This window comes from Hypanus sabinus, chromosome 27 (assembly GCF_030144855.1).
Source record: "Hypanus sabinus isolate sHypSab1 chromosome 27, sHypSab1.hap1, whole genome shotgun sequence".
NCBI lineage: Eukaryota > Metazoa > Chordata > Chondrichthyes > Myliobatiformes > Dasyatidae > Hypanus > Hypanus sabinus.
The window spans coordinates 29,662,745-29,684,966 of record NC_082732.1 but is presented as its reverse complement, the minus strand read 5'-3'; the positions used below and the strand labels follow the sequence as shown (position 1 = coordinate 29,684,966).

Sequence of the window (22,222 nt, the reverse complement as noted above, 5' to 3'; positions counted from 1 at the left end):
TTTTACCCCTGCAGTTTCTTAACTCTAGCTACAAGTTGAAGTTGTAAAAGACTTTGGAGAGGCCTAATTTGGAGTAATGTGTGCCGTTTTGGGCACTTATCTACAGAACAGACTTAAATAAGGTTGGAAAAGTATAGGGGAAATTTACAAGGATGTTGCTGGGACTGAAGGACCTGAGTTATAAGGAAATATTGAATGTAGACGTTTGAGAGGAGATTTGATAGAGGTATACAAAATTATGAGGGGTATAGACAGGGTAAATGCAAGCAGGCTTTTTCCACAGAGGTTGGCAGGGACTACAACCAGAGGTCATAGGTTAAAAGTGAAAAATGAAAGATTTAAGGGGAACATGAGGGGAAACTTCTTCTCTCAGAAGGCCGTGAGAATGAGCTGCCAGCAGAAGTGGTGCATACAAGCTCGATTTCAATATTTAAGGGAAGTTATGGTAGGGAGTATGGAGGGCTATGGTCCCAGTGCAGGTCAATAGGAGTAGGCAGTTTCAATGGTTTCAGTATGGTCCAGATGGCTGAAGAGCCTGTTTCTGTGGTGTACTTTTCAATGATTATATGACTCTCATGTCAAGAATTCTGCATCTTCCAATCCTATGTCACCTCTTTCTAATGATTTCATTTCAGTTTTTACCAACAGAGCCGCTCCTCTCCCTCTGCCTACCTGCCTGTCCTTTCGATACAATGTGTATCCTTGGATATTAAGCTCTCAACTGTGATCTTCTTTCAGTCACAACTCGGAGATGCCTACAATGTCATACCTGCCAATCTCTAACAGTGCTACAAGATCATCTTTATTCCGTATACTGTGTGCATTCAAATACAACTCCTTCAGTCCTGAATTCATCACCCTTATCCATTTTTCCCCCATGTTACACTTCACCTTGTCCCACTGACTACAATTTTGCTCTATCATTTGCCTGTGCTTCCTCACAGTCTCACTACACACTGCATCGACTTGTACACCAACTGCCCCATCCTCAGCCCTATCGTTCTAGTTCCCATCTCTTTTAGTTTAAATGCTTCCCACAAGGGCTCAAGTAAATCTGCCCACAAGGTTATTGGTCCCCCTTCGGATTCAGGTGTAACCCAACTTATAAATGTATAATTATTAAGAGCCAGACTGATACATTGGAGCAAGGGTCTGCTTCTTGAATCCTAAATGACACCCATAATAAGAGAAGGCCAAATGGCCTCTTGAGCATGCTCCAATGTTCAACAGGTCATTGTAAATCCAGGGCCTTATCCTGTGCTATCCCATATCCTTTGATATCTTTAGAAGCCAAAAAATTATAGATTTCAAACTGAATGTTCATGGCCATCTGAGGCAGAGAATTCTAAAGGTTTATAGTCTTTAAGTATATTTACTTCTTTCTAAGTGGAAGACTCATGATCTCTGGGCTCCAGTTCTGGTCCCTCTGGAGGGAGGATGTAGTTATTGAGGCTACCCTCTCATTCCCTCTCAGAATTTTGATTGTCTTGGTGAGACAGAGTTCCTCCAAATTCCAAGGCCTCATGATACACCCATCATTTTCAGAATGGAGCTGGTGAATCTATGCTACAATCAGCCATATATATCCCTTCATAAAACATTTATTCTTTCAAATACAACTTTCTCACTATAAATCATTTGCCATCTCGCCAGCTCATTTAACCCAACTCTCTCAGATCGGTTACTGACCATTGAAATAAATAGTCACTGAATATCTGCAGTTCAAACTTGACACAGCTTAAATGCCCAGATTTCCAAAATTTAAAGTAAATTTATTACTTTAAGTACATGTATGTCACCATATACAACCCTGAGATTATTTTTCTTGCAGACATACTCAATAAATCCTTAGAGTAATAACCTTAACAGAATGAATGAAAGACCGCACTAATGTGGGTGTTCAACCAGTGAACACCCAAGTATAACGACTGGAAAATTATAGAAGTTTGGCATGCAGGGCTTTGTGAGAAATCCAGCATCTGAATGCTGTAAGAATGACAGAGAGGATCTCTCATGAAGTTCAAGGCTTCCCTATTCATAAGAGCAGCCCTAAAAAAATGTTTGCATTGTTAATCTGGCCCATACACAAATATAACTGTGCTCTTGTGGTCTAGCTTCTGATGGATCAGTGCAACTTTTTTTTTATTAGTTTTTTAATACATTTTACAAATTTAAAAAACCCCAATTCAGAATGAGGAACATTAATACAGTGCAAAATTAAGCATACAATCACAATATGATACAAAGAAAGAGAATTTTTTTTTTAAAAAAGCACCTAAATTGAAGACAAGTAAACTTAGTATCCTCCCCCAACCCCACAACACAATGAAAAAAAACTCCAGACCAACCACAACACAATATAGAGAATATAAATCAGGACAATCAAACTCCCAGACTGTGAATACACTTAGCAACAGAGGATAATAATGCCTACTACCAGAAAAAAAAGAGAGCTGAAAGCAAGGGACCGAAAAAAAGAAAAAAAAACCCTAGTCAAGAGGAAGGTTATGAAAGTACTCGATAAAAGGTCCCCAGACCTTATGGAACTTTAAATCTGAATTAAGAACTGAATAATGGATTTTTTCAAGGTCCAAGCAGGCCATAATGTCGTTAAGCCATTGAGCATGAGTGGGCGGGGTAACATCTCTCCATCTAAGGAGGATCAAGTGTCTAGCCAGGAGAGAGGCAAAGGATAATATTCGGCATTTAGTTGGACTCAGACGTAAATCTGTCTCGCCCCAGAAACCAAACAAAGCAATTAAGGGGTTTGGTTCTAGGTGCTGATTCAGAATATATGATAACGTAGTGAAGACATCTTTCCAAAATTTCTCCAAGCTAGGACAGAACCAGTACATATGAATGAGAGAGGCCTCGCCCCTCTTGCATTTATCACAAAGTGGACTAATGTTAGGGTAGAATCGAGATAGTTTAGATTTAGACATATGGGCTCAATGAACAATCTTAAACTGTAAAAGGCAATGGCGAGCACAAAGAGAGGTTGAGTTAACCGATTTGAGAATCGAGTCCAGTGCAACTTTTGAAGTGCATTCAAATGTCAGTCATGGTATAATCATGTTTCACTGGATGATTATGCATAGTCCTCAACTATGACTTCCTAATATGCACTGGCCCCTAGTCCCCACTATGAGTCCATTTTAAGGATCTGTGATCTTGCTTTGTCCCTATCTCTTTAATATTCCTCCTCCAGTTCGATCTCTTACAAGGACCTTCTTCACCTCAACTTGGTGGGAAAATCTTTTGTTCTTTAGAATGTAAACTCTGGAATTCCTTCACTAAACCTAAACAACTTCTCCTCTATGCACCTAAGATCTATCACTGACTGAGCCTTTTCAATTTGAGTCCTGCTTTAAACCATGCATAGAAGGTGACGTACTAGCTAAGGAGTTCATTGCAATGAACCCAGGGATGAATCTTCCAAGTTCATCCGTCTTTTTCAAAATCAGGAGTAGAGAAAACAAAAGCAATCATTGGATATGGAGAATCATTTGGGGATGGGTTGAGGGTCAGCAGGTGTGGCCACTGGAAGATGGAACGTAGCTGAGATCAACAGAGAGAGATGTATGAGTGGGGACAATGCTGAAGTGACGTATCAGGAAACCAACTGGTGGCAGTGAACCATGAGGAAATGATGCTTAGTAGGGTATCAGTGGGATGAGTCCAGGAATGATTTTCCACTTCAAAGTCAGGGTGCTGACATGACTGAAATCACAGAATGGAGAACAAATCTGGGTCCAGCAGTTATATGCATCCCATTGTATAAAAAGAAATCTCAGAGGGATGGTTAAGTTTCCATTTTGGGCTTTTGTGACTGTTTATGGGAAACCGAGTTGTCAATAACCTATCTATTAACTCAACACAAATCCTGAATTTTAGGCACTTCCGTGTGCTGGAACACGTCTGCACTCCAATCATATCACACATATTGTACTGCACCAACTTACATAGCCCAAGTCCAGGAACTCAAACTTATTGGCAGAGCTGAGGAAAGCAGAACAGGTGACGAGATGGACCTGTACCACAGGGTAAAAAGAGAGCAGTCAATCTATCTCATTAATTTATGAGACAAACGCAAAATAATGAAACACAATGATTAAGCTTGATCCTATCATATAAGACCATAAAACATTAGAGCAAATTAGGCCATTCAGCCCATCAAGTCTGCTCCATCATTTGATCATGGTTGATTTACTTTCCCTCTCAGCCTATCTTCAGAACAATTCAAAGCATTTTACATAATGCCCCAGTTTTCACTAGGGGAGAGAACAGAGAGACATTAATTCACTTTCAGAGATAGAAATAGGGGCTAGGGTACACAGATAGAGACCAGTAACCAAGTACAAATAGAGACGGAAACAGAAAAAGAAAAGAAGAAATAACTTGAAATAAGTAACTTCTGTTTCTGTATTGCCTTCCTCAACTTCGGATAATCCAAAACATTGAAAAAACAGTTCAATACTTCTGACAAAATTGTTATAATGAGAGATAGGCAGAGGCTTATTTGCACACAGTAAGATCCGTAGTAAAATATTGGATAATGATCATATAATCTGTTTTAGTGACCTAGGTTCGATATATCATTTGATCAGAGGTACTGTATATCAACGTCTCAGTGTTGCAGTGGGCCTTCCATCCCTGGATTTTTCAGGGCATGTGGGAAATAAGAATGTTTTTACACAAATATCCACTTGCAAACTATATGAGAAAGATGTCTTATGGTAATGTAATTTTTGAAACTACCTGATTCTATTTCATGGGAGTGGGTGTGGACTGGTGTTGGGGTGATGGTATTGAGGATAAAGAATCAATGGTGAGACTAGCTCAGCCCTTCTCAGCAGATCTATAATTACCCTTCTAAACTGTCTGGGGGGCTCTAATCAAGCTGCTCAGCTAGCACCTTAAACCTTGAGGGATTTGTCAAGGAACAACAAAAAGTATGGACATGAACACAAATAAACCTCAAGCAAAAATCCACACAGAGATCAAGGCAGAAAATTAATGTCTTTTCACACATAAACAATGTAGAACTGTATTACTTGGAGTTTAGAAGATTGAGCGGCAATCTTGATGAAAGAGGTATGACAGGGTAAATGTTGAGATACTTCCACTACTAGGAGAGACTTAAATAGTTACAAGAGGAGGGGACAGTTAATTAAAACTGGGTTGGTTAGGATTGTCTTCACATAGCTGGTAAATCTCTGGAACTGTCAACCACTGAAAGTTGGGGAGGCTGAATCACTGGAGGTACTTGATGAGAAGCTAGATAGTTTTTTAAAAGACCAGGGAATTGAGGGCAATGCAGAACTTATGTAGAGCATTGAGTAGATCAATCACAATCATATTGAATTGCCGGGTAATCTTTAGGGGACAAATGATCTGCTCCTGCTCCTACTTTCTTGTGTTCTTGTATACAATTCTCAGTAGTGAAAGCTTAAAAATAAGCTTGATTCTGAAAACCTGAAACAAATGCATAAAATATTGGAAACACTCTGCAGGTAAGGGAATATTTGTGGAATGAGAAACAGAGTTAAGGTTTCAAAATAATCTGATATGAAACATTATCTTTCTTTGTCCACTTTTGTTGCCTACCTGTGTTTCCAAAATGTTCTGTTTCTATAAAGTTCACAACCACCTTTGGATTCATTTTAGCTTTTGATAAATATGCAAGAATCAGTTCTCAGATTAGTCCTGTTGAGAATCAGGAAAGGTAGACTGGTCAAAACATCCTGCTCTGATTGTAACGCACTGGTCCCTGACGGGGTGGGTCTGCACCGTAATATTGAGTGTCATGGTGATTTCATTGTCTGGGTGCAATAGCTGTGAGCAGAAAAATTAATCTCGCATAATGATTTCTTCAGGTAATGAACATGTTCCAGTTTTACAGAAGTCCTTCAGTCAATCTTGTCAATAAGTTGGAAAGTACACAAAATCACTTAATAGATATACATATTATTGCAGTGTTGTTAAAAATGGCATCAAGATTCATTTGAAAGAACAGTCACTAAAAGTGGAGAGAGGGGGGACTGATTGTGTATAGATGGGTCAGACTTATTAATTTATTAATATCACAATGCTGATTCATATACAGGTGTCCATAAATCGGCCATTCTTACCCAGCATTGTACTTGTTGCTACAGATCTAACTCCAGTGATGTGGGAGTTTTAGTTACTCATTCTCTCCAGTCAAATTGACCCATTTTTTCACTTTGGCTTTCTTTGCACTGAGCAGCAGTTGTTCCATTGCAATATTCCTGTGCAATATCTGTTCCCCAACTACCACATTCTTCACTCCACTAACCACTTCCTCAGTCACTTACTTGAAGAGTGGGTAGGAGTGCAGCCATATTTGAAAGCTGTTCTTTGAAAGCTTTCTCTTTCTCTTCATGTTGGCTGGAAAAAAAAAGAACCAGAAGGTTTAAATGGTGTTAGATATCTCTGTATTTTGCTCTTTCAAAGCAGAGGTCAGTGGACCTTTGGTCAGGGGAATGGGGACCAAGCCAGAAGATGATCTTGAGGCATATATGATCAGCCATGATCTTATTATGTGGCAAAGCAGGAACGAGAAATTACACGTCTTACTTCTTCCTCCATTTCTTGTTCTTAAATCATTATTATTTTATCAGGTAACACGCAAATTGGTATGATTTTGTTAAGCACTTCCTGAAATATTATGTGTAAATATAACATTCAAGAAATACTTCTACAATTTAATATTCAAGGAAGTCTAAAAATAGAGACTGTAAATATAAGATAGTAACTATTGGAAACTGCACTGCGGCAGACAGGAGTGTGATGCATTGGCTGCTCTAAAACTGCCCAATGCAGCACCAGTACCTGCCTACCCACCATCAAGGACGTATATACAGAAAGGTGCTGGGAAAAGGCCAGCAATATCACAAAGTCATGCAATATCATCACCCGCCCTGGCTCGTGGACTGTTTGTCCCACTCCCATCAGGGAAGAGGATACACAACATCCACGCCAGGACTACTGCACTTAAACAGTTACTTCTCCCCAGCCGTCAGGCTGATCAACAGCTCCACCCATTATCCTCCCACCACCCCTACTCCTCCACCGCCATTACTTACCATTTCCTGTCAGTCACCTATGTACAGTTATTCCTGTACTTAGCATCAGTTTATGTACATGCAATCAGGCTATGTATATAAGTTAATCTATATATTTATAGTTATTGTGTTTATTATTTTTTTATGTTTATTGTGTTTTCTTTGCTGTATTGGATCCAGAATAACAATCATTTTGTTCTCCTTTACACTAGTGTACTGAAGAATGACAATAAACGTGAATCTCAAAATGCAGTAAGATATCAAGAGAAACTAGTTTACTGATAGAGCAGTTATAAACAGGCCTAACATGTCAATTGTTTATTCTCCTCCACAGATGCTCCCTGACTTGCTGGGTCCCTCTAGCATTTTGTGTATGTGTGTGTGTTGCTATAAACTGGGCTACATGTTCTTATTTTTCCCCCAGACAACCCCTGCATAAAGCATTACATCTTTGAGCAAACCAAGTTCCCATTAAAGTTCCTTGTTCCTGAAACTTGATAGGCACGTATGTGGAACTTGAATATGGTACCACACTTATCCAGTGTAGCCGCAAATTGGTTTGAAAATATTGTTATCACGTTAGAGTACAGGACACACTACCATGTGGAAAGCTTTAAGTAAATTGTCCAGGTATGCGTTAAGGCAACTTGGTTAAACACAAAGGGTCAAACAAGTTGATCAAGCTCAGAGATATTGCTGATAAAGTCAGATGAAATAGATTGGGACAATACTTGCATAGAGCATAAGCACTGCAATAGTACTACTGCTCTGATGGGTTTGTTTTTACACTGCAGATGTAAGACCATAAGACATAGAAGCAGAATTAGGCCACTCAGCCCATCGAGTCTGCTCCACCTTTCCATCAGAGTTAATTTAATATTCCTCTGTACCCCATTCTCCTGCCTTCTCCCCTTAATCTTTGATGCCCTCACTAATCAAGGACCTATCGATCTATTGATCGAATATATGAGAAGGAATCACAGGAGCATTCAGTTTCACTTGCAGCCTGGTCTGGGCGGTTTAGCTGCTCATTGTTCTCATACCGCGAGCTGTTGGGGAAATGTCCATCAATGTCCTGCACTCCAGTCGTACCCACCCACACTGTTCCCACGTGGCTGTTGAGGGCATACTTACTTTTGAGCAGTTTTGAGCAACATTTTCTTCTTTTCAGCTAACTTTTCCTAGAACATGAGAACAACTGTCAGATATAAAATATATGAGCACCTTAAAGAATCTTCCTTTTCTTTCCCATGCATACATTTGCATTGCACATATAGTTTCTTCCCAGGTGTTTTACACATGCAACTGTTGTGATGTCAGTTGCAGGAGGACAGTTGCAGCAGTGACGGGTTCCCGGTCGCCTTGCATTCCATTTCACTGGACCCCGAACTTGATCTGTCAAGGACTGTATGGTGGCTGCCCGTGCATCAGCCTCCCCACGTTAAACAAAGTCACACACAGGCATTCTCCATGAAGTGAATCCACCCTAACATCCCAGATTAAGTTGCACACCAAGTGGCAAAGGGGATGGGAACGTATGGATCCCAGACTCACCTCTACAGCCACCTGAAGACCCACCAACAGGCAACCCCTTAGGAGAACATCCACTCAACTCGAGTGATCGCACTACCACTACGCTTACAACTAAACATGAAATTCTAGATTAATATCTTGAAGGTGGAGCTTGATCATTAAGTAAGCCAATCAGAAAACAATTTAGGAGTGGGAATCTGTCTCCAAAGGATTGTGAATGTTGCTACTTTCATGTCTGATTGGGTGAGGATATCAATAAGTAGGGAAGTAAATAAGGAGGAATACCAATTATAACCTAATTAAATTGCAGAAACAATTCAAGGGGTTGAAATGGCTTCCTGTGTTGCCACATGAAAGCCAAACTGGAATGTACCAGAGTTCTAAGACAGGAGTAGGAAAAAGGACAGGATCTGATTGCAGCATGAAAACAGTTGGCCTCTGGAAGCTGGCAATTTAAACTGCCTCAATTTTCACAGATAATGTTGTTCAAAATGAGATGACAGGTTTAGATTAGGTCAAAGCTCCCAGGAGAACACTTGCTGACACAGCTGTTGCCGTTACTCATTCCAGTCAGACTGATGACCTCTCATGAACAAATCAAGATTCATGCTGCCACAATTTTTGGTGTTAATGACGTTGGCACTTAATGCTTTGGAAGTGATGCCGATATTATCTTCGAGTTCTAGCCCCTTCCACCAGGTCAGGAACATTGGGTGATTTACTATTTTGGTGGCATTGAGGCCTAATAGATTCTTTTTTCTATCTGCTGGTGTAAACTATAGTTTTTAATACAGAAGCAGAAACTCTTAATACATTTGAGTTGTTTTTGATTGGTGTTATTGTTTTGTCACTCCAAAACTTAAAAACTAATTGAAAGTAAAATCACGGAGCTAGGAGAAACCGTGTATGTTTTGTTATGACCTTAAGTGAGGCATGTATAAGATGTGGCAACATCGTGATATATTTTTACATCTAGCCCATAATTAATTATTTAAATGAACAAGAATGCTAAATGGAACTTTATATTTACATTACTCAAAAAGTACTAAAATATTAAATATACAACACTCCTCTGTGTTTATCTATAAGCTCCAATTCAATATCGAGTGCATCTCAACTTATATACACAGTATACTATAATATACAACTACCATACAAATGTCCACAGATGGTAAATTTAAAATTGTCTCATTTAGGCCTACAGATTCGATTGTTGTGGAGGATTTCTTACTCTTGTGGGACAATGTGTTTCCTGACAAGTGGGATTACTACTACTTGGCAGGAGAGACTTACAGCTGTGAAACAATCTCGGGCTCTGAGGCCTGCTCAGTGGTGGCTGAAGGACGCTGGGACTGATAGCTCTAGACATCTTTCTTCCGGACATGTTGGCATAGTAAGCTTCACTAGACGACATGGATCATAATGTGTGAGTACAGAGTTTGACCTCCCTCTTTTCTTTACTTTTTGGAAAGCTACCTCACACTGTATTGCCACTTCTTCCAGTCTGGAGTATTGAGTTCAAGATAGTAGCCAGATAACTATTACCTGTTATATTAATTGACAAATCCTGAAAAGGACTGCAACTGTGACACATCTTTTGGACTAGGGTATCCACCACTGCTTGAACCTTCTCAGCACACTTGTATAATATATGTGCATCGAGGGTTTGACCACAGTAAGTGATGCTTGGTTTAAATCATTCACGTTTGTTGCATTGTGCTCTGAGCCCATAATCTTCTAATCTTTTTAACACTGTCTAGAGATTTGGAGATGTTCCTTGTCAGTCTTACTGGTAACAACGAGGTCATCCAGGTAACATTGAGTGCCTGGACAGCCTTGCAGCATTTCGTCTACAGCTTTCTTCCAGATTGCAGGTACAGATGCTACTCCAAAAAGAAGTCTTTAATAGCGATAAAGCCCTTAGTGAGCATTTATGATGGGAAACGCTTTGGACTCTTTTTCGGTCTCCATCTGTAGGTAGATCTCAGCTGTCCACTTTGCTGAAGTGTTACCTCCAGAAAGGTTTGTAATGATATCGTCCATCCTGGGCAGAGGCTCTACTTTCAGTGCAGGGTTGATGGTCGCCTTAATATCATTACAGATCCTGACAGGCTCATCTTTCTTAGCGACTGGTACCACCAGCATTGCCCATGGGCTCCACTCAACCTTGGAAACAATTCTTTCAGCCTCCATGCGATCTAGCTCACCAGCTACTTTATCACGGATGGTATAAGGGACCAGATGGGCTTTGCAAAACTTGGGTGCAGCATTTTCACTTAATATTACTTCGCTCTTGACATGTTTGAGTTTTCCAATGCCATCCTTAAACTGTGGCACCATCCAGTACCTTTCCTAATTTGCTTTCAGTTGACTCTATTGCAGGGGATGAGGCATACAAATGGTGGCTGGATCTCCAGTCAAGTTGTAGTTGTCTCAGCCAGTCATGACCTCACAATGCTGGGCCTCCTGTTTTTACCACATACAAACCCAATGTGGTTCGTTGGCTTTTGTATTGCAGAGTTACAAACGTCATTCCCACAGGAATTATATTTTCTCCAGTATAGGTTTTTAGTTGGATATCTGCAGGCTTCAGCTTAGGATCTTTGAAATTCTGTTCAAACTCATTTTGTGGAATGACTGAAACAGCCAAGCCATCTCAACAAAGCTCAATGTAGCTGGTTTAGTTAGAGCAGTCAAATTTCTAAGCATACTGGATAACATAAGTTTCTGACTTTTTTATGCCATGGACCACTATCATTAACCAAGGGGACTGTGGACCCAGATTTGAAACCCCTACTGTATACCTTTAAACCCAATGCACTCAGCAAAACTGGTACTTGTTTCTCATTTCTTATTTCATTTGCTTTAAGATACTACTCTACTCGCTCAGTATACAATATCTAGTTATCTGTTGTGTAATCAAACTCACGAATCTTTCCGATGTCATCTGCCATTTCTGCTCTTTTTTAATGATTATTATCACTCGGTGCTCACTGTTAATGAACCTAAGAATTTGTCAGTTTCTGCCTTTTTTTAAAAACTCAAACATCTTTTCTTGCAAAGAAAGGAAATGTGCTGCGCTACTTTTTTCGCTCGACCATTTCTCGCTGCGCTTTTTTTTACTCGGACGTCTCGCTGCACTTCAACAGGTAGGCAGTCATCTCAGGTTTGTTTAAAACTTACTCATTGCCACTGCTATGCGTTGCAGCTCCTAAACATAACAACTGATTGAAAGCAAAAACACAGAACCAGGAGAAATTGTGTACGTTTTGTTTTCACTTTTAAGCGAGGCACGTACATATAACGTGGTAGTGTCATGATGTATGCAATTCACTTATTTTTCCATATAACCCATAATGACTTAATTAAACAAACAAGAATGTTTAATCAAATGATATATTTACAATATTACTCAAATAATACTGAAATATTAAAAACACAACAATTGGGAACTGCACTTCACAATTGAAAAGATATCATAGCTCACTCATAATACTGTATTCAGTATGTTTTTTTATACTGTATGTTTTTTTTTCAGATTGAGTAAATGAAACCCTGCCCCAATAATACATATTACATTGCTAAGGCATTTTATAATCTTTGTGCTTGATAATGGTCCTTTACCTGTTTTCTTAATGAACTGTTTTAGTTCTATCTTTGCCAATTAGTAAATAAAGTACAATGACAATGATTAATATCCTTATGAATTATATCACAACAAATGTATGCTTGTTTCTCTCCTCTCAAGCATTCATCACATAGCTTCTTAAAATATTACTTTCTATTGTAAACCTATTTCATTTATATTTCAAGTAATAGTAGGAGAGGTGGATCACTTCCAGATCTTTGAGCTCCAGTTTATTGATTATAATTACCAACAGATCAGGAGTATGTTTCCCAGTAGTATATGCCTTGATATTCTAATTTGGGGAGGATGTGGTGACTGAGCTCAGAGTGAGAAGGACTCCTTAGAGATAGAAGAACAACCATACTCTACTGTTCTGGTGAAGAATGGCAGCCATAAAAGAGTAGAAAACAATGACAACTTGCATATTTACTATGATGAGCACATCACATAAAATATTATCAATCTACATTTAATATCAGACTTGATCTGTTGGTTTAGGGAAATAAAGAACAATCTGTGTACAAGAAGTATTCCTAGATCCTCACCCTCACCAAAAGGCCACAATCAATGATTTAATTAGTTGAATTGGTGCCTTACCTGCATACTGTTGAATAATGAACTAATGGCTGACTCCTCTTCATTGGCATTGAGTCTCACCTCATCTATCATGGCTTTTAGAAGGATGATGGCCTCTCGTGTGGATGTCTGAAGCTCTTTTACTGCCTAGTAAACAGAACTTGACAAAATGACCTGAAAAGTCTTTACCTAATTACATTTTTAAAAGCACCCTTGTTGCACAAAATCTGGCCTTGCTCCTCATTATATTGTCAAAATGTTATTACATTGCACTGAATGGCTCAGTGGTCAACACTCTCGCCTTGAATCGGGAGGTCACAAGTCTAGTTCCACTCCATCTCCAGATTTCGAGCACATAATCTTGGTTGACACTTAAAGATGGTAGGAATTGTCAGCTGAGGCATTAAACCAGGGTTCCAACCAATTTTCAATCAGTTGTTTTTCACTGGCGTTGTTTAAAAAGAGCTAAGAAGTTCCTTCCATCAACCAATCTTATTTGAAAGCTACTTCTTGTTATCACATGCTCTGTGTGGGAGCTTGCTGTGTGTATATTAGCTCTTGCAGTTCCCACATCATAATACTGACTGCACTTCAGATGCTCAATATTGGGTGTGAGATACCAGGTCCAAAAATAGTGCAAGAATTTGGTTGATCTAAAAAAGGACAGCTTAAAATTATGCAAAAGGGATTTTGGTCCAAGGGTAAAAGTGCACATTATCTGTGTGCGTTCTTAATGGTTTGGCTCCGATTAATTACTGTAGCTCTGACTCAGTCGGCTGAAGGGGCTGTTTTCGTGCTAACTACATCTGACCCCATTAAATTAAGATTTACTGATATACCATTTTCTTTCTCTCACTTCAATTTCTCATACACAGTATAATTCTGAAAAACCACTACCCTTGCAAATTTTTTGGGCTATTGAATATTACACCTATTAATACACAAGTATACTTCGTTTAGTTTTTTTACATGTAACATTAAGCTTGTGAGTTTTATTCTTGCAATTAATACTGCTGTTGACTATTTCTTGATATTTCATTGCTGTTTATTTTCCTGGCAATTCTGATGAAATATAAAACAACTCTTAATTGTTCACAACCTAGTCTCTCACTTTTGAATACTCTTACAAAGTCAAAAGTCAAAGTAAAATTTATTATCAGAGTACATACATGCCAGCACATACGTCCCTGAGAAATCGTGCCACAGATTGCTCAATGTGGTCATTATTATGTTGCCCTGATTTTGGTATACCAATCAAAACGTGAATGCTCATTTTGTTCTTTGATTGCTGGGTTCTGCATGGGAGTGTCATTTCCCGTGCCCAGTATTGTTGCAATTGATAAGACAAACATTTTCAGAGCAAATTTTTTAAAGAATGACTATTTCATTTAATGGAACATGGTTTCTCTTCAGGATTTCTCTCACAGAATTGTATTAATCTTTAATTCCTACGGACTCCAGAACATTCTTGGAGGATTATGGATCTGAGTTATATTTTCTATTGGGGTGGCAGGGGAGCTTACTGGTTACTGTGGCACTTTATAGTAAGAGAGCTGTGAGATCAGGGTTCAATTCCCTCTACTGTCTGTAAGGAGTTTGTAAGTTCTCCTCACAACTGTGTGGGCTTCCTCCAAGTCTCCATTTGAAAGTTGCACAACTTAGGGTTAGTAAATTGTGGACACACTAATGTTGGCACACTTGTGATCTGCCCCCAGCACATCCCCGACACGAGCGGCACATTTCACTGTATGTTTTGATGTGCATGTGACAAGTAAAGCTAATTTTTATTATACCCCTGTAATGGAATTTCCAGTGTGCATCATACCATCACAGCTAGGTCCAGTTTCTCACAACCTTGCATGTAGGCAGTCTCAATGTCGATGCAGTGGGCTCGGCTCTCACTAGATGAGGCAAACAGTTGGCATATGAGTGAAACAGCTCAGCAGACACCCTTAATGTAACTTCACTGCAAAACATAAATACATGCCTCTCTCGCTGATCTCGTTCATTAATTCAGTTTCTCTCTCCAATGGTGGTACCTATTTCTTCCCATTTCAAATTTTCAATACATGTTGGGTTTGCTTTTGACTCCCCAGGTCCTGTCATTGATCAAAAGGATCAATATTCTACTCTCAGCCAAAACGTAAAGGTCCCTGGCACAATTATTGGAATGATGTCACAATTTTATTATCCCACTTGCCAGCTGCGAAATATGGTTGATCAGGTTGGGTTTTTGCTGAAGAAATCTGCTTGATGTTCCCCTCCTTTGACCAGAGGTGCTGAGTGAAATGAGCATTTTCTTGTGCTACCCTGATACTAGTCATATTGGGAGCTGAACCTGAAGCCTTCCTTTTCCAAGGGTTTCACAAAATCAGTGGCAGGGAGCCTGTAGCTTACTCTGCTTTAGCACCCAGTTAATTCCTCATGGTCTGTGTGCCCCGTTTTTGAAGTCTACATTTTGTATGATCCTGTGTAAAATGTTGTAGGCCCTCGGCCAAGAATGTCTGACTCACACTTGCATGTCCCGAAAGCAGTTGATGCAGAGCATGGATTTCTTTTCTGTTGAGAACATGATGTATGGTTCTTCATGAAGAGCTGTGGAGGAAAACCACAGGATTGGAAATAAGCCATCCATTACTTCAAATGATTTTTTTCTTTCTATCCCTAATTTTTCCTGATTCCCTCAGTGCCCAAAGAATCTGTTGAAGTCAGCTATCAGGGTTTGGCAATGTTTGTTGGCTGTCAGAAGAATTAAATAGATAAAGGAAGAGGCAAACTTGCAGTCCAGCAAGATGGAGCATGAGGATATTTTAATCAGAACCAGAAAGGGAGCTTAGCAGGGGATCAAAAACCATGAAGTTTATCGACTTATTCAAAGAATTGTTCAGGCAGCAGGGTAGTGTAGTGGTTAGCACAATGCTTTACAGTACCAGCGACCTGGGTTCAATTCTCCGCCACTGCCTGTAAGTAGTTTGTATATTCTCCCCATGACCATGTGAGTTTCCTCTGGGTGGTCCGATTTCCTCTTACAGTTAATTGATAGGTTAATTGGTTTTTGTAATTTGCCCCATGATTAGGCTAGGGTTAAAGCAGGAGATTGCTGGGTGGCACGGCTCAAAGTGCTGGAAGGGCCTATTCTGCATCGTATCTCAATAAATAAATAAAATCAGAATTGTGCCAACTCTTTAGAGGGTTATCATATATTGAAATAGTAAAATATTGGATAGTAAGAGATGAAATAATAAGGGATTTAGTATCTTTGAAAATAGATTAATCTTCCAGCCCAAATGAAATGTACAGTAACAACTAGTTAGCAGTCCTACTGAATGTTGTACCACTTTAAAAGAGAGGAAGGAATAAACTATGAACTAATAAGTCAATAAATAATAAACTATAGGCCATTAGCTTAATCACAGTTGTGTGTAAATTACTGGATACAATCCAAAGGGACAATGTAAAGCATAATTTAGAAAAGCACAAATTAATCAAGGATGTCAAGAAAAGGTTATGTGTGACCATTTTGACCAATTTTATTTGAGGAGCTAACAAGGAGGTTTAGTGAGAGTAGTGGATTTATGTAACTAATATGGAATTTACCAAGGCTTTTGACAAGGTCCCACAAGATCTGGTTAAAAAAGTAAAACCCCATGAGATCGAAAGGATGGTGGCAAATTGAATACAAAACTAGAAGTGGTAGGAAGCAAAGGCCTACGGCTGGTAGGTGTTTTCACAAGAGGAAGATGGTTACCAGTGATGCTCCACAAGCCTCTTGACCTTGTATAAACTTTCAGACTCAAATGTACACTCAGTGGCCATTTCAGTCCACTTGTACACCTTCTTGTAATTGCAAATATCCAATCAGTCAATCACATGACAGCAACTCAATGCATAAAATTATGCAGATACTGTCAAGCAGTTCAGTTGTTGTTCAGACCAAATATGAGAATGGGGAAGAAATGTGATAAAGTGACTTTGACCATGGAAGTGTGTTGGTCCCAGAGGGGCTGGTTTGAGTATCTCAGAAACTGCTGATCTGGGATTTTCATGCACAACAGTCTCTAGAGTTTACAGAGAATGGTGTGAAAAAACAAAAAAAAAATCCAGTGAGCAGCATTACTGTGGGCGAAAACACCTTATTAATAAGAGGTCAGGGTGAATAGCTGGACCGGTTCAAGCTGACAGGAAGGTGACAGAAACTCAAATCACTACACGTTACAACAGTGGTGTGAAGAAGAGCATCTCTTAACACACAACATGTCGAACCTTGAAGTGGATGGGCTACAGCAGCAGAAGACCGCTAACAAACACTCAGGGTTCAGGAGTGACTCAACTTTATTGGGTTCAGGAGGTTCCCTATCAAGCAGCCACTGAGTGTAGAGGACATAAACAAATAACTGCAGCTGGTATAAACCTGGCCATGTGTTATGACAGTGAGAAGGAAAGTTTTGAACTTCAGGATGTCTGAAATCAACCCCAGTTAAGTACTGATTGTTAAATTGCTGGAGGATATATATTTCAGATAAACTGTTAATCTAATGCCCTGTCCACCCTCATTGGAGATAGGTTGTGAAGATAATTACGCTGTAGGAGTGCTATATAAATATATGTTTTACCTGTGTATTTACCTAAGGATTCTGATTGTCCTAATTTCTTAAAGGCCGTGATTAATCAATGCAGTTTGCAGTTTTATGCCAGTTTCTGGTCCTGGGGTACATCGGGGTCAAGTCCAATTGTGTTGTGGTTGGATGCACATTTTCCAGCTGGTAATTTTCTGGCTGGCTCTACAAATGATAAACTCTGTATTTGTCACTGGCTCTGGTTAGACACTTGTCACAAATCAGGGATTGAACGACAAGCCACCCTAATCTGTGAAGCTCAGAGGCGTACTGGCTTAATAACACTTTTAAACTGATTTATATGCTGATTTGTTTTTTAAAAAGCTATTCTCATAATACGGTCACAGTTCCATGCATTACCAATTCAAAGAATGGTTAAGAGACCACCATGCTGATGGAGTACTGAGTTACAGAATGGGCAAGAACCATTCTGAAGGGATAGTCTGAGCCAGAGCTTATTTTTGCAATCCAATTCTTTTCCCGTGTTTTTTTCTTCAAAACTGAATTCAAAGTCTCAAACTGAATGTGAACTCGGGCTCAGGCTTACTATTCCATATCATGAGGATGAACCTTCCAAAAGCACAAACATATATCACCACAAAGATTTTCAGAGTTTGGAGCTTTCCAAGTAAAGACTGGAGATTCTTACGGCACTTTTTGTGCAGCTCCTTGGTACGTTTGGCGAGAGTGACAATTTCATGCCGGGCAAACATTTTTGCTCTGTGGGTATCCTCTCGGCAGGAGCTGCAGAGCGGTTGGTTACAGGTGTTGCAGTAAAACATGGAATCTGCGTCCTGAATGGGAGAAAGCGCCAACATTAGACACTGCACAAGACAGAACTTATAGTTATACTTTTAAAAGTATTTTTCCCCTAACACTGGTATAGATGCTTGTATATGGCCTCTGATACACAGACTGCTAAGATAATAGATGTCTACAGGGATGCATCATAATAGCACCCAAACCTGCTTTCAGTATGAGTCAAAGTTTCAGTATGAAGTAAAACATCCAGGGACAGGCACTTCACCATCAAATAAAATTGACATATATGATAAAGAAAGATTGGTCAAAGTCAAAGCAGAATGGGCTAGTGAGATAGACAAAAAAACCTTTTCTGTTGAAGAATTTGGGTATGAAGGAGGTAGGATTCTGGGCAGCTACACTGAAGTGGCAGTGGTGCTGTGATGGAAATGGGGTATTACAATACAGCTTGGCTACAGGCCCTTCAGCCCAACAAATTCATGCTGACCACCAGGATGCTAGATTTGGAGGGACTTAGAGATTTTGAAGAATGTATGAAGTTGTAGAGATGGGGAACAGCCAGACCAGGGAGAGATTTGATTAGAAGGATGAGAATTTAAAAATTGACATGATAATGGAATGGGAATCAATGTAATTCTCTGAGCTTAGGGACAATTCCTCACTTGGTCAAGTGAACTATGTCACAGTTGTAATTTTCTCTCTCAAAGCCAGGCCATGAGAGGATAATTCAGCCTAGCACACATACAGATCAGGTAGGGATTCATCATGGGAAACACAGACTGTGCCAAGTAACATAAAATGAAGAGGGCAGCAATTGTCTCAGCTCACACAAAATACTCTGCAGATGCTGGGGTCAAAGCAACATGCACAACACGCTGGAGGAACTCAGCAAGTTGGGCAGCATCCGTGGAAACAAACAGTCAACATTTCGGGCTGAGACCCTTCATCAGGACTGAAGAGGGAGAGGCAAAGGCCCTATAAAGAAGGTGGGGGGAGGGTGGGAAGGAGAAGGCTTGGTAGGTGCCAGGTGAAAAACCAGTAAGGGGAAAGATCAAGGGGTGGGGGAGGGGATAGGCAGGAAAGGTGAAGAAAGAACGGAAGGGGAAAGCACAATGGGTAGTAGAAGGAGGCGGAACCATGAGGGAGGTGATAGGCAGCTGGAAGAGGAGGCAGAGTGAAACTGGGATGGGGGAAGGGAGGGGGAGGGAATTACTGGAAGTTGGAGAATTCAATGTTCATGCCAAGGGGCTGGAGACTACCCAGACGGTACACAAGGTGTTGCTCCTCCAACTTGAGTTTGGCCTCATCATGGCAGTAAAGGAGGCCATGTATTGATATATTCAAATGGGAATGTGAAGCAGCGTTGAAGTGGGTGGCAACCAGGAGATCCTGTCTGTTGAGGCAGATGGAGCGGAGGTGCTCGACGAAGTGGTCACCCAATCTGTGTTGGGTCTCACTGATGTAGGGGAGGCTGCACCAGGAGCACCGGATGCAATAGATGACCCCAACAGATTCACAAGTGAAGTGTTACCTCACCTAGAAGGACTGTTTGGGGCCCTGAACGGTGGTAAGAGAGGAGGTGTAGGGACAGGTGTAGCACTTATGCTTGCAGGGAAAAGTGCCAGGTGGGAGATCTGTGGGGAGGGATGTGTGGACCAGGGAGTTGCAGAGGGAATGATCCCTGCAGAAAGCGGAGAGAGGTAGAGAGGGAAAGATGTGCTTAGTGGTGGGGTCCTGTTGAAAGTTGCAGAGGATAATGTGCTGGATCCGGAGGCTGGTGGAGTGGTAGGTGAGGTCAAGGGGAACTCTGTCCCTGTTGTGGTGATGGGAGGATGGGGTGAGGGCCAAAGTGCAGGAAAAAGAGGAGATGCAGGTGAAGGCATCATTGATGATGGCAGGAGGGAAACCACGATCCTTAAAGAAAGAGGACATTTGAGATGTCTCAGCTCTTCGCCTGTGATATTTTTCAAAACTGGCTGGAAACACTGTGGTTCCGGACTGAATCTGAATTCTGTAATGACTCAGCCCTCAATCAAAGAGCAATGATTCAATATCCAGACTCATGAATGTCGACGTGGACATATGACTGGTCCTTGTGGAAATGGCCCCACAGCATTAGGAGAGGAGAATCTTCAGAATTTCATGTGATTCTCACTTTTTAAACCCCCTACCTGACTCCTCACCTGCTTCTTGCACTCTAGGTCACAGTTTGCACACTGCACAATCTCCTCACAGTCGGCTGAGCTGTCGACCAGGAATTTCAACAATCGATCTACCTTTGGGAGTCCACTGGTGCCCTTCACAATTGACATGCGTCTGAAATAGAAACAGAGCCACTCTCCAGTGCAGAATAACCAAAGAGGCACATTGAATATTCCTGTGGAATATCTAAAACCAGCTGCAGGATAGAAGCTGGGACAAGCAGTTGTATGTAACATAGTAGAATACAAGGTTGGAAAGTTCATGGAACTACTTGAGCTAAGTAGACAAATATCACTGGAATTTGAAAAGGCGAAAAATACCTTTAATCTCAGGACACATGCTTGTAATAATACCAATCTACATTTGTACATTTTTAACATAGAAAAATGCTACAAAAAAAAGCAAGATGGTAGGAAATCTGTTCGGCACCAAAGATCAAGAACTGTTGAATTTTAATACGCTTCTAGAATTTATCCCCTTTCATTTTCCTCTGACCCCATCTCTACATCCAGCTTTATCTCTTGATGGGTCGCCACTTTCTGTTCACATCTTCCCTAAATCATCTGTCCTCATCAGAGGTCCTAGTTTTATTTCCCGTCACTCCTATATCAACAAATTCTGAGGCTGGGAATCACTTCTTCCACTAAGTTCACCTCCGTGCCCCTTTCTTTGATCAGGAATCTTCACCCCAGATTGTGGACTCTATCTCCTGTTTCTTCATTGATTTCATCTCCTTCCGACAGCTCTTCAATGAGTAAAAAAATTTCATTGCTTTTTCTCTCAGCCCAGACAACCTCCATTTGTATCACAAAAAAATCAAAACCTGCAGATGCTGGAAATCTGAAATAAAAACAGAAAATGCTGAAAATACTCAGCTGGTTAGGCAGTATCTGAACTGGAGAAGAGAGAGAAAGGAAATGCAGTCACTGGCATCGCACTTTCTTGGTCTTCACCCCTTTATTTATTTCCACTTTTCTCCCTTCTCCACATGTTTGTTTTCTAATGGCCAATTCTGATGAAAAGTCATCAACGAACCAATAATTGTTTCTCATTTAACAGATTCAACCTCGCCTGCTAACTGTCTCCAGTTTTTTTTCTATTTTTATAATGGAAAGTAAAAAAAATGCATTTCAGGAAATCCCAAGTGCTTTACTGTCAGTGAAGTACCTTTGAGATTTAATCACTGTTGTAATGTAGGAAATGTGACCACAAATCTGTAAATGGCAACTTTACACAAGCAGCAATGTGTTAACAACCTGATAGTCTGTTTTTAGTGATGATAGTTGACAAATATTGACCAGGCTCCAGGGAGAATGCTCCTTATATACTTGGATCCCCTGGTATATTTTTGCCATTCATCTGAGAGGGCATTTGGCTCAATTATCCATCAACAAAAGATTTCATTTTTGACAATGTTACTGTCTTCATACTCTGATGAAGTGTCAGATTACACGCTCAAGTCTCTGGGGGAGAACCAGAATACTTTCAGAGGCGAGACAGCACTGTTCCAAACTGAGTGATCCAGTAACGCTACACTAGCTCAAGATAGACAAAACATTGCCATGTGTTTGCTTTCATATAATAAGAACAGCCCCAACTCAGCTCAGCTCCTCACACTGGATCTGCAAAACACCACCTCATAACTCAAGTAACTCACCAATCAAGACAAAAGACGCAGAAAGAAACGGGAGTTCTCACCTGTGGTCATCAACTTCATCCAGCCTCATCTCTGATCCTCGATTTTCTGAATCATCCAGGTTACAGCACTCGCGGCCCTCCTCCCTACCCTCCCCCACCTCACACTGACCGCCCTTCCGTAC

The 22,222-nt window shown here is 40.4% G+C and overlaps 1 protein-coding gene across 2 annotated transcripts in view; it reads right to left on the bottom strand.

Moving 5' to 3' along the window:
- The window catches only part of rnf207b (ring finger protein 207b), a 73,197-nt gene that overhangs the window by 33,207 nt on the left and 17,768 nt on the right, over nucleotides 1–22,222 (bottom strand). The window contains exons 1-9 of one of the 2 annotated variants that reach the window (XM_059952133.1): nucleotides 22,101–22,146; nucleotides 20,384–20,516; nucleotides 18,088–18,232; nucleotides 15,336–15,417; nucleotides 14,648–14,723; nucleotides 12,844–12,969; nucleotides 8,220–8,266; nucleotides 6,336–6,408; nucleotides 3,963–4,031 (exon numbers count right to left, since the gene is read on the bottom strand). In XM_059952133.1, the coding sequence (XP_059808116.1) occupies nucleotides 3,963–4,031; nucleotides 6,336–6,408; nucleotides 8,220–8,266; nucleotides 12,844–12,969; nucleotides 14,648–14,723; nucleotides 15,336–15,417; nucleotides 18,088–18,232; nucleotides 20,384–20,516; nucleotides 22,101–22,129 (780 nt within the window). In that variant the 5' untranslated portion in view covers nucleotides 22,130–22,146. Of the gene's footprint in view, nucleotides 1–3,962; nucleotides 4,032–6,335; nucleotides 6,409–8,219; nucleotides 8,267–12,843; nucleotides 12,970–14,647; nucleotides 14,724–15,335; nucleotides 15,418–18,087; nucleotides 18,233–20,383; nucleotides 20,517–22,100; nucleotides 22,147–22,222 lie in introns of those variants that run through there. The other variant, XM_059952132.1, reaches the window with a different exon arrangement.